General features: G+C 32.9%; 1 protein-coding gene across 1 annotated transcript in view; it reads left to right on the top strand.

The window, feature by feature from the left end:
• Nucleotides 1-16868, top strand: part of LOC127839844 (uncharacterized) — a 35465-nt gene that overhangs the window by 11995 nt on the left and 6602 nt on the right. Inside the window, exon 4 of the mRNA XM_052368233.1 lies at nt 16495-16617. Coding sequence (XP_052224193.1) covers nt 16495-16617 — 123 coding nt within the window. The remainder of the gene's footprint in view (nt 1-16494; nt 16618-16868) is intronic.

Here is a 16868-nt window from a genome sequence, read left to right as displayed (position 1 = left end):
GCACACACTTATAGTATTCTAAATTAGCAGAGAAGCCTGGACGTGGAGAATTTCAACGCCTACACCGGATGCAACATTTACTTGCAATAAGTTAAGTATACAACAGCAATATAAGCTAATGACTCGTTATCTGTTGTCAGTATTTTTACATGAATACAGAAACATCGCTTTATTTAATTAACATGCGATATACACGTTAGCGAGTTTCGTTGGTAGCTTTCTTGACGTCTTGAGATTGACTTAGATTATATGCGATAATAACATTTCTGCATATAAGAAACCTTAAAATTTCACTTTTAATGGTCATCTATATTCTAGCGGTACTTAACATAAATAAAAATTAAAGTTGAAACAATAATTTACTTGATAAATTATAGACATCTTTGCGAAGATAAACAACTTTTCAGCTGATATCCATCTAACTTGTATTCATATATAATGTTTATATTTCGTGTCAAGCAGTAAATAAATTATACAGTTCACTGATGCATACGAGACGCCATATTCATATTCTCGTGGTAAGTAGGTCAACAGGCTTAATGTCAATAAATCACAGTTAACATATGCCATCTACTAAGAAGCTTATTTTTTATGAAACTTAATTTTAACGTTTAAATTAACCGTTTAACAATCGTTTACACTGCACATCCGTCATAATTCTACTCCTCTGGGCAATGGATGCACCTAAAGGCGCTTCCTCTTCTGAGCCTGTTAACATATGTACAGTGTGTCGGTGTACTAAATGTTTACAAACACCACATTGTCCCCTTTTGATCAACTGCACATCAGGAAAGTCTACGAGTTGTGGTGGAAAACCTTTGCTACATGTGCAACATAAGTCATCATAAATGGATTTATTAGATGATGATATATTGTGCGTTGGGCCGGCGTCATGTAAGGTTGAATGTCACGGCTTTGGTGATGTAATATGAAACGTTTGATTTAAAACGCTAGTCATTGGAACCATTTTATGTCCATAGCCTTTAAGTTATTTGATATTGTTTGACCCGCAGACTATTCAGAATGTCAGTTGTTTTTTCAAACATAGTATTGCCAATAACTTAAATGGGTGGTGTGAATTTCTTGTTGGGTCTATGAACAATACGGGTAATTGTTCTGTTCTGAATGGAGCTTTTTGCCGTGGAAGTTGTCAGTTCTGTATTTGAAGTCTTAACTTCACTGGCTGACTGTGTGACATCTGTGTCTTCTATTGGTTCATACAAGTAAATGCTGAGGGAGCAGTCTGTATTTCAGAAATCATGTTCCTGTCAATTTGATAGATGCCAGATTTCCGGAAAGCTGATATTATATTATCCGGGAAAATTGATTTTGCGTAATGTCAGGACGTGAGTTTGGAAACTTCATATCTTGTAACACTGACCTCTGGGTTGCTATCATATATGCATGGTATTCGTGAGAGTTGTATTTCTTCAGTGGTCCAAAAACACCAACGTCAAGGGGCTGTCCCAAATGGCATGAATGAGGTGGTAGAACAAACACAACAACATTATTCTCTTTGATCCATTCTGTAAGGATTAAAGACAAGTACATGTTGTGTCCGTCATATAAGATAAGAGTAGGAGGGCCAGTTTTGTCAATGTTCACATGTTATGCGAAACGCTTTGACAGATAACGCTAAAACAGGCCTATGTTAATCAAGCCAATCTCTGGCATGCCACCGGGAGACCTTGGTGCATCAGCCAAAAGATCATCTGACCACTGTTTTACCTGGAAAGATGTAGAGTTCTGGTACATGGATATCCAAATAATTGAACGTTTCACCTTTAAGACCCTACCATTAGGATCATTCTGGTTCATCAAACAGTATTAAATTAAGTGGTGTATGGTCTAATCTTTAATAGTGATGTGTAACCTAAGACATAAGTGCGAATATTGTAAAATTTGCATATTAATGAGATCGGAAAAGTGCGAGCAGACGATGTGTCAACAAGTTGAACATAACGTCGCTGTTCTTCGAAAACCGCGTAAGTCAAATTTGGCGCAAATTGTTATTTGTTTTTTTTTAAGAACGGCGGGTTCACGAGTCATTTTCTGCAAAAATACTGGATTTCATATCCAATTGGAAGGCATAGTTATGAGCACGTGAGAAAATCCTGAACACTCATTGGTGCACTAATTGTTTCTGCAAAAACTGCGTAAGTCAATTTTTCCAACTTTTCAAAAAACATTTATTAAATATTTTTTGAAGTTTTAAAATATATTAATTTAGATAGTCTTAGTCAAAATGGGCATACTTTTTATTTATGAAAATATAAAAACCTGTAGTTGTCATTTTAATTCTAAAAATGGACTTACGCAGTTTTCTCTTTAATATTTGGTTGCTTTTTTAGACTATCTAAATTATTATATTTAAAAAAATGTTTTTTTGCCTATTGAAAAGTTGTACAAATATACTTACGCGGTTTTCGAAGAACAGCGACGATAAGCTAAAAAATGTATTAAAAAAATAAATAGGAATATTGTTTAATTTGGTGGAAAACGTATTTCTGATGACTATTAATCAGAACTTACCAAAATCTGCTCATTATCGCTGAAAATACTGTTTTCTGACGGCGTAAGTGATTCGTTCCTCAAATCTGCCAAGTAAACAACACGTAGGGAGTGTCGCAATCGAAATACCGCGAAAATAGGGATACTGCGAGAATACGGATGCCGACTATAATTGGTTATAAATATTTATAAAGAAAAAAATGTACAAGTTAACTTATCATTTCTTTGTTGTTTTGTATTACATGTTTGCAATTTTACCTTTCCTTTGACTTCTTAACCAAATATTATTCAATCGATAAAAGAATCGTAATCATCAGGTCTTTCGTACATCTTTAAACAAATCGTTATATGGCAAAAATATATTATTCAAATATTTATTCAAGTGCGGTACTAGAAACATCATGTCGATTTGTTCTTCTGTTTTGAGTATTTTTGCTTTGGTGCTCGAACATTCTTATATTATTCTGAATCAATTTCGGGCTCTTCTGACTCAATCGGTCAGTCAATATTCGCAAACAAGGAAGATGTTGAAATATTTTCAAGTGACACTTTTGTAACCGTATCAATGTTGAAACATCAGCGGTTAATTCATCATCGGTGAATGTCTTTACGAAAACAATGCTAACCAAAGGACATTAATATACCCCAAGGTGAATAGTTTTACCTTCAAAAGTGAACTTAACCTTTACGTGGTGTAATGGTCCACTGCGTTCAAGACATAACCTTAATTGGATTTACCCGTGTGATAAGTTTTAAAACAACATAGGGTATATGCGAACATGAATAGACATGTTTTGACTGTCATGTATTCTATACATGGCATTAATAGTTAAACATTTGAATCCATCTCCATGACAATCGTTTAAAAGGCATTGCGGATACGAAACGTAAACGTATTTGATGCCTTAATAATCAATCGCAAATTGCGACCTGCAGTTGGTTTGACTGTCATGCATTCTAAACACGGCCTCAAGAGTCAAAACCTTAAAATTCAGATCCATGCGTTTTTTTAAATTTTTAAATACATTTACGATATGGAGCGTAAACGATATTGATATCCAAACATTTTACCTTCATGTGGAGGCTACACCTTGTGTCGGCTTGCTAATGCGTGCTCATTGGTCGTAACTTTGACCTAAAGTTTTTGAAAACTTTTGTAAGGTTAGCTCTAGGAAATACGAATAGAAAGTACGAATTTGATGGCTCTTCATTATTTAAGGTTCAAGTGTTACCTTGACCTTACCTGGATATCTACATGAATGACCAATTCTTTCGGCCCATTACCTTTGAGATCTTTCCAATTGAGCGAACTTTCATGAAATTCCTTTCAATTTGCATAGTATATTTAGAATGGACACGATTATGATATGGAGAGACTGTATAACGGACGGACGGAAGGACAGTCGGACAGACGAATTGAATACTTCCACATGCGCATGTATAGACTAGATCATTTTCATATGAGGACTTCCAAACATCTATTAAATTAGCACCTCTATGCTAATGTTTAAATATGCTGTGACGATAAATGTACGTGTATATAATCTTAATCAGATTTCAGACTAATTACGTAATAGGTAAGTCAACTATGTATGCTAGAAAATTTAGTGCATGACCATGCACAAACAATTAAATACATGCAGTATTACATTATTGTACTTGTTTGCTTTAATTTTTTTGTAACTTTTCTAATCTGTGTTTATCTAGTCTAACCTTTTAAAATTGATAAAACATCCATTAAAATACCGACCCACGAAAAGAGCGATCTACCAAGTCTGAATCTTAACTTACATTTAAACACGTCAATCCGCTTACCCTTCGTTTAATGATAGCATTCAAACGAGCATTTAATATGATGACAAAACGAAGTTTGCATTGGAGTAAATCTTGTCGATAAATGTCGATAAGTAGTTTAAACAAAGCAGCGATTGTTTTGCAATGTATAACCGATTTCCATTAAAATTCCTTTTTATTGAGAATTTAGACGTGGGGTTATTTCTTAATTGGAAGTATTGTTGTCTTAAAATGATAATTCACTTGTGCGCATAAATATTTATACTCTGTTTTTATATGGATTTGCACTTTTGATTATTTTTTACTGTTTAATCGTTCGGTTATTTATTTATAGTAAATATTTATTTATTTATAAATTTCCTGTGTATACATAAATGTTGTGATTGCTTATCCATAGAAAACATTGTTTGTCTGAAGGTAATAAGCATCGTTGTCTATAAAGATAAACAATGAAATGAATTAAAAAGTGGATATTGTGACTTATAAATTCCCCGAGTGATTTCATATCATTCAGATCGATCAGGTTTATCACAAACATTTAGACAAATTTCTTATATGTTGCAAAAAAAGAAAAGTATAGGGGTTAAACGCATAAAATGAGACGCTTGTTTGGATTATTTGCTTGGCTTGTTTGTTTGCCTATGGGTAAGGCCGGAGGTAAGAATTTATCTGATGTACCATTGTAACAATTGGCTTAGAATTATCAACATATTTTACAGTGAATAAATTGTATCTAGGATTGTAGAGATTTTTGACAATATATACTATTATGCCATTTACACACGTAGTAGCATAGCAAATATTTTTGTGGCATTAGTTTTGAAGTTTTTGTATATGTTGTACACATGTGTAAAACCGCTAACTGCGTATTTAAAGAAACACGTCAATTACATAAATTCAAGTACAGTAGTAGTATAATTGTATGTATTAACTCCATATCTGAAAAGCCACCAGGCTGATAAAATAAATATTAAAGAACGTTACCCTGGCGATAAGAGATTTTAAATTTTAAATTTTAGAGCCAAGTGATAATTATCGGGAAGATCATGTCGTAGAACGTCCGGAATATTCAAGTTGTTCGAGAACCTGCGGGGGCGGAAGAGAATGTTTGACCTCGTTAATTGACATTGAACAAGATTGTCGAAGTTGTGGCGAATATTGTTTCTACAATCACGCATTTTCGGACGATCACTGCAATTGTCCAAGCTGGAGGTCGGGTGATTGTTGCGAAAGTATGTAAATCGTTACCAGCTTTTTTGTGTTATATGATACACACACTAGTTAGATTGCATTACATGTAAAGCACATTTTGTCAAAACTATGTTCTGTATTTTAAATACTGCTACCAATGTTTGGATTATACTTAACTATTCGGTTTTCAAACTAGGCATGTTTGACCCTCTTTTTTAAAGATACAAGGTATAGTAATATTTACGCTGTGCTTTTTGTACCTTGACACATAATATACCACTTTTGATCCTCCTCACAAAAACCATTAAAACATGTTTCCATAATATTGTTTTTTTGCCACATTTACTCTGAAATAAATAGATTGAACTGTAATCATAGGTAAATTGTACCAGCAAGGTGTATAAAACGGACACCTGCTAGTTACGGATAAACTATTACAATTAAAAATGAGATGAGATGTAATGCAAAAAAAATAATTCAATGAGAAAATTGCCAAACACTGCTACATAAATCGCAAACCTTCATACAATTTTGTACAGCCTATTATGTTTTCATTAGCAAAGCCAGATCACATGCTGACCGTGCATTTCTTTACCGTTTTAGGTCTGTAACGTTTCATATCAAGTCAACAACATTAAATGAAATCACTGAATAAAAAAACAAAACCTAATTAAGTACAGTTTCATAAGTTTTATCACGTGCATTCATTTTAAGAATGTTAATCGGAAAGATAAATTGATTGCATTGCTTCTTACTGACTCCTAACGATATGATACAGGGTAGTAAAGGTATGTGGAAATATATATACTTACTGGCCATATATATACATATCCAAGGACCAATAGGTTGCAGCGTAAATTCAACCAATTAAGCCTTAAAAATGACAAGAAAACACATTATTCCGATTCATATTTTGCTTCCAGCTTGCAGGCATATTGACATCGAACACTGTGTCACTGAACAACAGGAATGTGGCGGATCCCCTGATGGCATCATGTGTACACACTGTGAAGATCAGTACTATTCAGGAGGATACCATCATGGCTGCTTAGGTTATTTATGCACATTTATTTTCTGAAATTGGTCATGCATATTGAAATGTATAAATTGCACATAAGTTTTATGGGCAGCTTATGTTGCGATATAGAGGATATTTGTTCATGTCAGTGTAAGATCGTTTGTTATTTCACGAGTGATGATAGAAAATATTATTTTTCTATGATCACGAGTGAAATAACAAACGATCTTACACTTACATGAACAAATTTTCTGTTTCGTATATGCCCCCTTTTCAAGAAAATAATTAACAGCTTTTTCCCTTTCGCTGAAAAGTTATCCTTTCTTCCGTGGCGTGCCTCAATACATTTATATACACAAAATGACGTCATCATACCAGCGAAATTCTCCATTTAAACTATTTTACAATGTAAATAAACGGTTAAAAAGCATAAAATAAAAAGAAAATTTGATGGATTCGATGGAATATCGTTTTTAATTCACTCGTGATCATAAAAAATATAAAAATCTGAAAATAAACCTGATAATCTAAAAATAGAAAAAGTAGTTCCGAAAATGTGTTATTTTCACCGGTGAAAATAACAATTTGTTTATTTTCACTGCTGTAATTTCAATGCGGAAATGTCATATTTTATCATAAGGTATAAAAGAAAGTTAAGGGTTTTGATCTATTAAGACTGTTGGTGTATTATTTCTTTTGAAGTAATATTTACCCGTATAGTTTGAGTATTCCTTCTTTTGATAATATTTATTTGCTTATTTTGTCATTTATAGACATTGTATACGATCTTCAGTACCTTTTTACTTCTGCTGACGGCGTCTTTAGGACGCCCGTATTTGTGTGTACTTAATTACTGAAGCATGTGATGTGCTGACAAATCCGTACGATCGCCGCGTGTGGGTCGCGTTATGGTTACGTGACAAAGTGATATTCTCACTCCTCACATCAAATGTACAGAAATGGCGTGGTATACAAAGGGCAGTTCTGCTTCTGTGCGGCGAAAGAGGAACTGAGCCATATGATCGTGTAGGTGTCGCGCGATGTTCGCTTAATATCCGTGCGCATAGATTACATATTCCGCATGATTCAACGGTATTCAGATGTGCATGTACAACAAATTAAAAAAACGTTATTATGTTAACAATAACGTTTCGTTTTTCGTACGTTAAAACTTACGCTATGTAAATTTTACCCGGATGGTCTTTGTAAAGATAATACATGAACGCTTATACGTGAACATGACTATTAAAATCCATGTACTGTGTGTATGCAAAATAAATATGCGTTCATATGTAGATATCATGAAATAATTGTTTGATGCAACAAAATTTGTTCAGATTGAACGACACACTGACAATTAATACCAACTGCAGAGGGTATGTATTTTTCATTGAAATGTATAAGATTTAAACACATTACTAGGATTTTACATTGGTATTATTTGAAGAATACATTCTAAATTGTAAATTAGTAAGCAGTACTAACGAGAATAAAATGTGTCTGTATATAATGTTAAGCAGTGTAACGATGGCATTTATATTGAGAGATAGATATTAATATTAAAGAAGTTGTAATGATATACGCTTTGTGACTTTCCTATCGCAACACGCACTTAAAGATTTTTTCTAATACAACTCTTTTCCAACTTGGATATCTAAATTATGGGTAAAGATTTTGATTTAAAATTCATAAATGTGATCAATTGACTAGAGTCCGTGCAAGCTCACAATACATAATTCATCCGTGACAATCGGACGCTTAAAAATCTGGGGTAGATAGCTTGCAACACGCCCATGGTGCAGTTGCGCTCCTGAATATTCATACAATCAATACTGTGGAAATAGTGGAGGTAACGTAGGTGTAATAAACATGTTTCTATTAATTGTATTTATTGTATGCAAAACCAAACAAAGCTGATTGTGTGGCGAGTGTATTCTATGTGTATTTTTCGTTTGATAATCAATGTTTGAATGTTCTTTACTTGATCAATTTTTCTAAAACATGGTTTTGGTGTGTTTTGTAAAAATAAATTATATATTTTTTATTTGACAGATATTGACACCAGGGCACACAATTATAGTATTTTCAAATAACAGAAAAGCCTGGATGTGGAGGCTTTCATCGCCAAAACCGGACATATTTAGCATTTGTTTGCAATATTAAGTTTAGCTTAGGACTCGTTGTGATGTTGTCAGATTTTGACAACTACAGAAGCCTCGCTTTATTTAATTACTATGCGATATACACGTTAGCGAGTTTCGGGGGAACCTTTCTCAAATTGAGATTTACTAAGATCACATGCATGCGATCATTACATTTCCGTATTTAAAAAAAACTAAAGCTTTCAATTAATTGGTAATTAATATTTATAAAGAAAATACATAGCACGTTATCTTATCATTGCTTTGTTGCGGCGTTGTATAACATGTTTACAATATTACCTTTCTTTCGACTTTTCAACCATATATATTTCAATCTATAAAAAGTATCGTCAGATCTTCATCAGGTTTTTCACAGATTTTTAAGAAAATTTAATCATGTGGCAAATATATGTTATTCACATATTAATTAAAGTGCGTCTCTAGAAACATCTTGTCGATTTATTCGTCCGTTTTGAGTATTTTGTTTAAGTGCTTGTCATATTTTATCTCGAAGACTCATATTATATTCTCAATCAATGTCGGACTCTTCTTATTTAATCAGTCAGTCATTATTCACAAACAAGGAAGTTGTTGGAATATTATCAACTGGCACTTTTGTTATCGTATCAATGTTGAAAACATCAGCGGTTAATTCATCATCGGTGAATGTCTCTACGAAACAACTATGTCAACCAAAGGACATTTATTTACCCCAAGTGAATATTTTGACCTTCAAAAATGAACTTAAACCTTTACGTGGTGTAATTGTCCCCTGTTTTCAAGACATGACCTTTATTAGATGTACACGTGTGATAAGTTTTATAACAACATCGGGCACAAATGAATAGGAATGGAAATGGCAATTGTGGTCCAAATAATCAACCACAAAATGGGAACTTTGAATTTGTGTGACTGTCATGCATTCTACACATGACATTACTATTAGAACATTTGAATCCACCTCCATGAAAATCTTTTAAAAGGCATTGAGGGTACGAAGCGTAAACAGATTGGATACCAACATATTTTATTTTCAAGTGGATACTTACCTTGACACAACTGGTACATACTTCTTGCACTTCTAAAATTTTAAATAAATATATGCTTTTAATATTGAAATTGTTTATTCATGTTACGCAGCTTTATTTGCCGAAAACAAAGCACAACACAAATCTTATGTTTTATGTAATTTATGTTATCAGTGTTTACCCAGCCTAACCTTCTTCAATATAATGATAAAGCAGCCTAACCATTAAAATACCGATCTCGCCTAGATCAAACTGACAATCAGTGATAGCAGCCAAAAGAGCACTTATTTTGAGTACAACCACGTTTTAGATTGGAGTTAATCTTATCGATAAATGTCGATGAATCGTTTACACAAAGCTGCGATTTGTTTTTGCAACTGACTCACATGTATAGATTGTTGAACGCGCCAAAGTACGACAACAAGCTTGTGTAATACCTGATTGCATCACACTTCATACCAGTATTTACTTATTATTTACGTAAATGGAGATTGTTTTAATATGCCCCGCCATACAAACTATGACGAACCATATGTCGCAATGAATGTCAGAATTTCATAATATCAGAAATAACACCTCGAAATTTCATACGCTAACTCATTTAAACGCTATGATATAAAACGGTTTCAGGCTTAGCCATTCATTCATTTGGTTGTAATAGTTGATTCAAATACAAGAAATATTCCCCTCAAATCTATGGCTCCATTAAACCATTCATATATATTATTGTGTATCTTCTACGCGTTACAGATACATAATTCAAATAATAAAAGTTACTTTACGTGACAATGTATTATCTAAGTAATGCATATGAGAATATGTTGGAAATTAGTTTGATTATACTGTACATGGAACTCTGTTGGACTGTTGTGATTGGAATAGTTGCAGCCGAAGTTATGGGGGAGGACAACATTGTCGTATGTGCTATAATAATTCATGCATGTTGAGACAAGGGAAAATAGATTGTGAGCTGTGCAATGGCCATTGCTATAATGGTGACACATATTTAGGCGGTTGCTATTGCCCGAGCTGGAGGACAAGGATTTGGTGGGACAGTAAATATAATAGCATTAGTATTTCATATCCAATAAATGTACAAAGATTGTCTGATTTAGTGCAGTTTACCCGTACTTAACTAAAGCGTTAGTTTTCGATGTAGGCGTATGTCGGTATTCATTGTAGAGTGTGTTCGATTCTACACCTTCACATTCAGCACAGTCCTATGCTTCATTTTCCTACCACTTTGTCATTTTTGATTGGGAATATTCAGTATATTTAAGATTATAGGTAAACCTTGTGTTGTATTGATATCTGGCTGTTTAAAAATTGGTATAATTATACAGGCACATGAAATACAAAACCAAAAAGCAAAACTTTGCAATTTATAACGATTGAATTTCGTCACGTTCTGTAGTATATCTCTTGAAAATGCATTATCTCTTTAGCATTAATCACGTATAAATCAGCTTATACGTATTTTCATGGCGTTACACGTTTATTATTTATGTATCTGATTATGTTTTTGAAATGCAGGTCAAACCAATTTTTGCGGTTGTATTTGTAATTGTTTCCTTATGTTAAAACCAGCATTTTCTTTATGTAACGATGAAATTAACCGAATATAATATTAAAACACTATTACTTATGTACGTGTTTGCAACATTGTTATGTGTGCATTTTATTTGTGATATTAAAGAGTCGTCGTCTTATATTGTTAGTCAGACAACGGTACGGGCAAACATGATTTATTCCGCTTTATGTATTAATATGAAACGCATACACAATAAGTCCTTGTGTTTAACAACTCGTGTAAGATTTTAATTTTAGGCTTGATTTTTTTATACACTGTCAAAAATGCTTCAGAAAGCGGCCTATTTGTAGATGTGAGAAAAATATATATGCATATTTTTTTAAAGTGACAGGGACTAATGATTCCATTGTGTTTTTTTTTGTTTGAAATTTCACCGTGTTAAGTTTGCAAACACCAAGGTAGAAACGATATTTGCAAACATTACGTAATTTCCATTACTTAACAAAACCACAAGGATACAATTATTTATATAAACACAGCGGCAAAACGGTTTCAGGATTGCTTTAAATTAAACATCTTTTTATAACATGGTAATAATACAGTGTATAATATATAAAACGGACTAAGTAAAATAATTTAGACTTGTTTGTCATGACTCCTATATCAATATATACTCATATATATATATATATATATATATATATATATATATATATATATATATATATATATATATATATATATATATATATATATATTATTTTCACTTATACTTTCCTTCGTTTGGTATTTTAATTATCGGAGAAGGGTATCCAATAAAAGGGTAAACTACATTCGTTCTCATTTAAAAGAATGTAGATATAATATGCCTAAGAATTGTTCAGCAAAATATCCCCGACATTAGTCATACCTCTTAAAGATTGTTGATTTTAGTGACGATCGTTTTTGCCCAACATAACCATTTAACATCAGCGCCGTATATCTTTGTTATAAGATATTTAAAGTTTCTTATTGACATTTTGGCTTAAGTATCATCTGTGATTATTGGTGTCGCACTGAAGTGCGGCGACTAGTATGTAATACGTTTTTTTCGCTTATGGGAGAAGAAGTTATTTTACGGATCAATGTATATATTTTTGTTGTCAGAATATCTTGCATAGCGGTGATTGTTTGTGTAAATTAGTGTAAATAAGTACTGCATTTGTGCCTATTACATTTACTACAACATGTATTGCCAATAATGCAAAGCTAATTCTTTTAATTAATATCTGATCACAGGGACTGGGCAATAATAAAAGATCACAGGGACCGGGCAAATACGCGAACCGGTGAAACTTTCTGGTTTTGTATAAAAACAAAACATAATCAAAATATATTTATTTTGTGGTTTTTCTAACAATAGCGCAGACTTTTGCTGTTCGAGTTTAAGTTAACGCGTATTTTCTTCAATTTTACCAGATGACAGCGATTACACGGTTTATTGCTTGATCATTATGTACACACCGGTCTTACTGACAATAACGTAGTGACGTCTCCATCTATGTATAGAATGATTGCTTTATTGATAACCGTTACACTACAGTCACTTATTAATATCTTAGTTAGAAGGTGATTTTTCAAGCGGTTCCGTAGTGTAGTGGTTGCACGCTGGCTTCACATGTAAGAGGTCCAAGGCTCAAGCCCATGTAGAATCAAGTTATTTTATTTGTGTTCTATGTTAATTTTTTGTTTTGATGTAGACATTATAGTTTAAATAAATATGCTGTTTTATTGTAACCCTTTTTTGTTTTTATTATGCCCATGAAATATATGTGTGAGAGGATGGGGGGGGGGGTTCGTTAACACATTAAAACTTTTACAGTGTTTTCATATCAATGAGTACTCAACCCCTATCGTAAATGAGCAACGTAAGAATAAGTTCGGAATCATTTGCCCTAGAAGTTGAGAAAAATATGAAATTACGCTTACAAGATGAAGCGGATTTTTTAAAACCTACACAGTTCTGTTCCATTAATGAAAACTGCAGACGGATGCCAGTAAAAAAAGGAAACCAATGTAAATAAAATGAACTATGAAATATGTGCGGGTTACAACACAAAACAATAGATAATGGTTATTTGGGAGTTATAACACAACATCATAGATTATGGTTATTTGGGGGTTATAACACAAAATCATATATAATGGTTATACCAGTATCTTTTTCTATTTTGTTTCAAATAATCGGCCAATAAATTAATATTTACAGTAGAAAAAAATAGTTCCATGTAACTTCATTGAGTGCCTTTTACACTGAAATTCCCGACGCCCTTTGATGCTATGCATCAATACTTATCTTGTATACTACACTGCGATACGGTTGATACTCGTATTTTGATTGGTTTATTTACTGGCGAATAGAGATCTACTTACCGGTAATCAGGAAGTTACTTGGGTGTAAATAAAGCATATCTTCTCTATTTGAGTGTTAACTCAAAAGCAATTTTATAAAACAACAGTACAGTAGCCGTATTGATCATTAAACTTGTTAAATATTTAATACTTTTAAATATAAATTACAAATATATGAGTTGAAGGAAATATCAGAGATACGTGCACATGTTTCATTTTTAAGTTTTTAATTTACAGTGTTTAGATAAAATGCGGTATTTATATATTTCTTTCATTATCGTGTTACTATTTGATGGATCGTTGTGTGGTTGTCCGGTGTCGATATGCGACTGGGTTCCTTGGGAGGCTTGGTCGGAATGTTCTCGAACATGTGGTGGAGGTTCGCATACCAGGTGGAGGCACATTTGCTGCAAATCGAGTTTAGCCAGTGATACCGCGGCATGTTTGCGAGACTGCGGTAAAGAGAGCTCGGGAAAATATGATTCCGGACAGTGTAACCAGTGGTGCTATAACGATGGCACCAGCAAACCATCCGGTTATGGTTGCTTGTGTCCAGACATTTATCACGGATATTGTTGCGAGAATTGTATGTTATACATATTTATTTAACATAAATATTTGTTATATGTTAAATTTAATGAATTATAATTGAATATGTTTAATTGTAAATATTCTCTTTGACAAACGTAAACTTCGATTGATTTACGTGATATTTGCTTTTAACTATTTTGACAACGAGATACTCTTGGAAGACTGGTAAAAGATAATCGTCGAATTGAAATAAAATGTGTATAAACTTGACTTGAACGGTTACACTGTGCATTATGATTAACTGGGATCAAACAATTTGCAGTGCATGGCTTGGGTCTTGCTTAGATTCAAGCTTTTTTTATCATATTTAACTTCCTCCCATTTTTTTATTACAGACAGCATTTATTTCTATCTATTTCTATGTATGTATACCCATAACGGGTTCCTAACATCATAATGACCTGCGCTTACGTAGATGTTTCGTCCATTTCTATGCATATCATATTAAGTTTATGTTGCATGTTATATGCTTCATTGTTTAAGCCGATCCGAAGTTTGCCATGCTCACAATTGTTTTAATACGACGCTAAGATTTTACTACAATTTTAGCATTTTAGTCTACCTAAAATACTATTTTCGCGCGTTTTGATTTGAAGACGTGTAATTCTATTTTTTGGTTCAACATTCTTCCTTTTCAAGTATAGTGCCTTGGAATCTAACAGCCGTAATAAATTGACTTAACAAATATGAATGTTGAATGAACCAAAGCATTTTAGAAGGTACACATTATTTATCACAACCCTGTGTGTTTTCTGATAAACTATGAATTCTTCTCGGATAATCCGCTCACGTAGCATGCTTGTTATTTCGTAAAACCCATTACGTATGCATATACATCCATCATTGCAAAATGTAAAAGCAGGACGTGCATAGATGGCGTAGAATGTCATGAATACACTATATGTAATGTGAAACTAATCACACGTGAATGATATTAGTGGGTTCGAGACGTCACGTCCCATCTTGGTCAGCTTGTATTATACTTACTTAGTAAATGAAACCTCAGTATTTATGGCTACGCCGATGCGCTGGTTCTCATTTATTTTCTTTGAGATTTGTTTACTCGATTAACATGTATATTCTTGTGTAAAGATAGGTTTAGATGTATAATTTATCCCAAGCCTGGTGATAAATTCATTAAGGTTTTAGATACACGGCGTATATTTTATTCGGACACATAAAATATATACTTATTTGAGGTTTAATCAACGAATGATTTATATGTTCAACTGTTCGATGCTTTTAATCAATGCTGTGTTTTTCTTAAATTATACCACACAACAAAGTGTGTATGCATTAATAATAATAAAACTAAAACAATTATTTTTATATTAAATCGATATAAAATGGAACTTGTTAATTGCTGTATACATCTTAGCAGCGCTAAATACATGCATGGATTTATATTCACACATACTTGACTAAATTGTTTATGAAATTAGGAAGTAACCTAATGCCAAAGCGGTATCGATATAAATATTTTAACTAATTCATGCTCCCGTTCAGCGCTTTATGAATAACCCCAAACCAATAAAGATTACGATAATAACATAAAAGCCGGCAATACTTGATCATTGATTCAAGTGCATGGCGAATAATAATCGACATACAATCAGGAAGTGACATCTAATAAGCGTATTCAGATTTCTCTATTGAATTTTGATTCAATTCGACACTTGTACTACTACTACTACCCAAAAATAGCAGTATGGTTTGATATAATGCCTTACTAGAGTGCCGATTGTAAAATATTTTAAATGAATAAAACATTTTAATAGCACATTCACGTATGCCATTGGGATGAAAAAGCGAATTTTTTATCTAGATTTTCAAGATATATTACTTTAAGATTTATTATGTTAAGTTAACATAACATTAACACAAATACATTGTACTAACATGTATATGTGTTTAATATGGCGCATGTAGTCTTCAAATGCTGTATTAGAATTTATCTTTCACATTCTTGCAACACTAGGCAATCCGGGAAGACCAGTAAACCTATAATCGTCGAATCGTAATTGAGTGTGTATAAGCATTGCAATGTAAACAAGAATTATTTGGCGTCATGAAATGTGACATATTTATAATACCTAATATGGGTATTGTAACGCAGAGTGTAGAAGCTGCTTAATTATATTTATCTGCTTGTATTGTACACTCACATATAGTAGGTACAGGTTTTATGCGTATAACGTTTTCATTGCATCGTATAGACCTTCCTTTACGTCAATTTGTCCCCCATTTCTATGCATTCTATACTACATTAAGTTTTCGTTTGATTTTTATGCATTTCAGTATGTCCGGACATCATCCAGTGTAAGCACAGAAGTTGTACAACTTATTGGGACACCGTTTGCAAGGAATGCAATGAAAACAATGCCATATTCAAGAAATGGAATGGAGATAGAGAATGTCAACGTAAGATGACTTTTATATGAAATTATGCTATACTATTCACAGTTGCGTAGAGTTAAAAGCATTTGAGTGCTCCGTTAGATATCAACCCGAATTGGAATGGAAAACGGAACGTATTTGTAAAGAAAGCGCGTGCATCTGTTCAGACTGCATTCACATATAAAAAACTCATTATCAGTAGTTGGACATATATCTTTACATTTGAGTTAAGAAAACTATGTAATATTTTAAACGTCTATGTCCATTGTAAACAA

This window comes from Dreissena polymorpha, chromosome 7 (assembly GCF_020536995.1).
Source record: "Dreissena polymorpha isolate Duluth1 chromosome 7, UMN_Dpol_1.0, whole genome shotgun sequence".
Taxonomy (NCBI): Eukaryota; Metazoa; Mollusca; class Bivalvia; order Myida; family Dreissenidae; genus Dreissena; species Dreissena polymorpha.
Note: the sequence above shows the minus strand (reverse complement) of the source record. Positions and strands in the feature narration are given on the sequence as shown.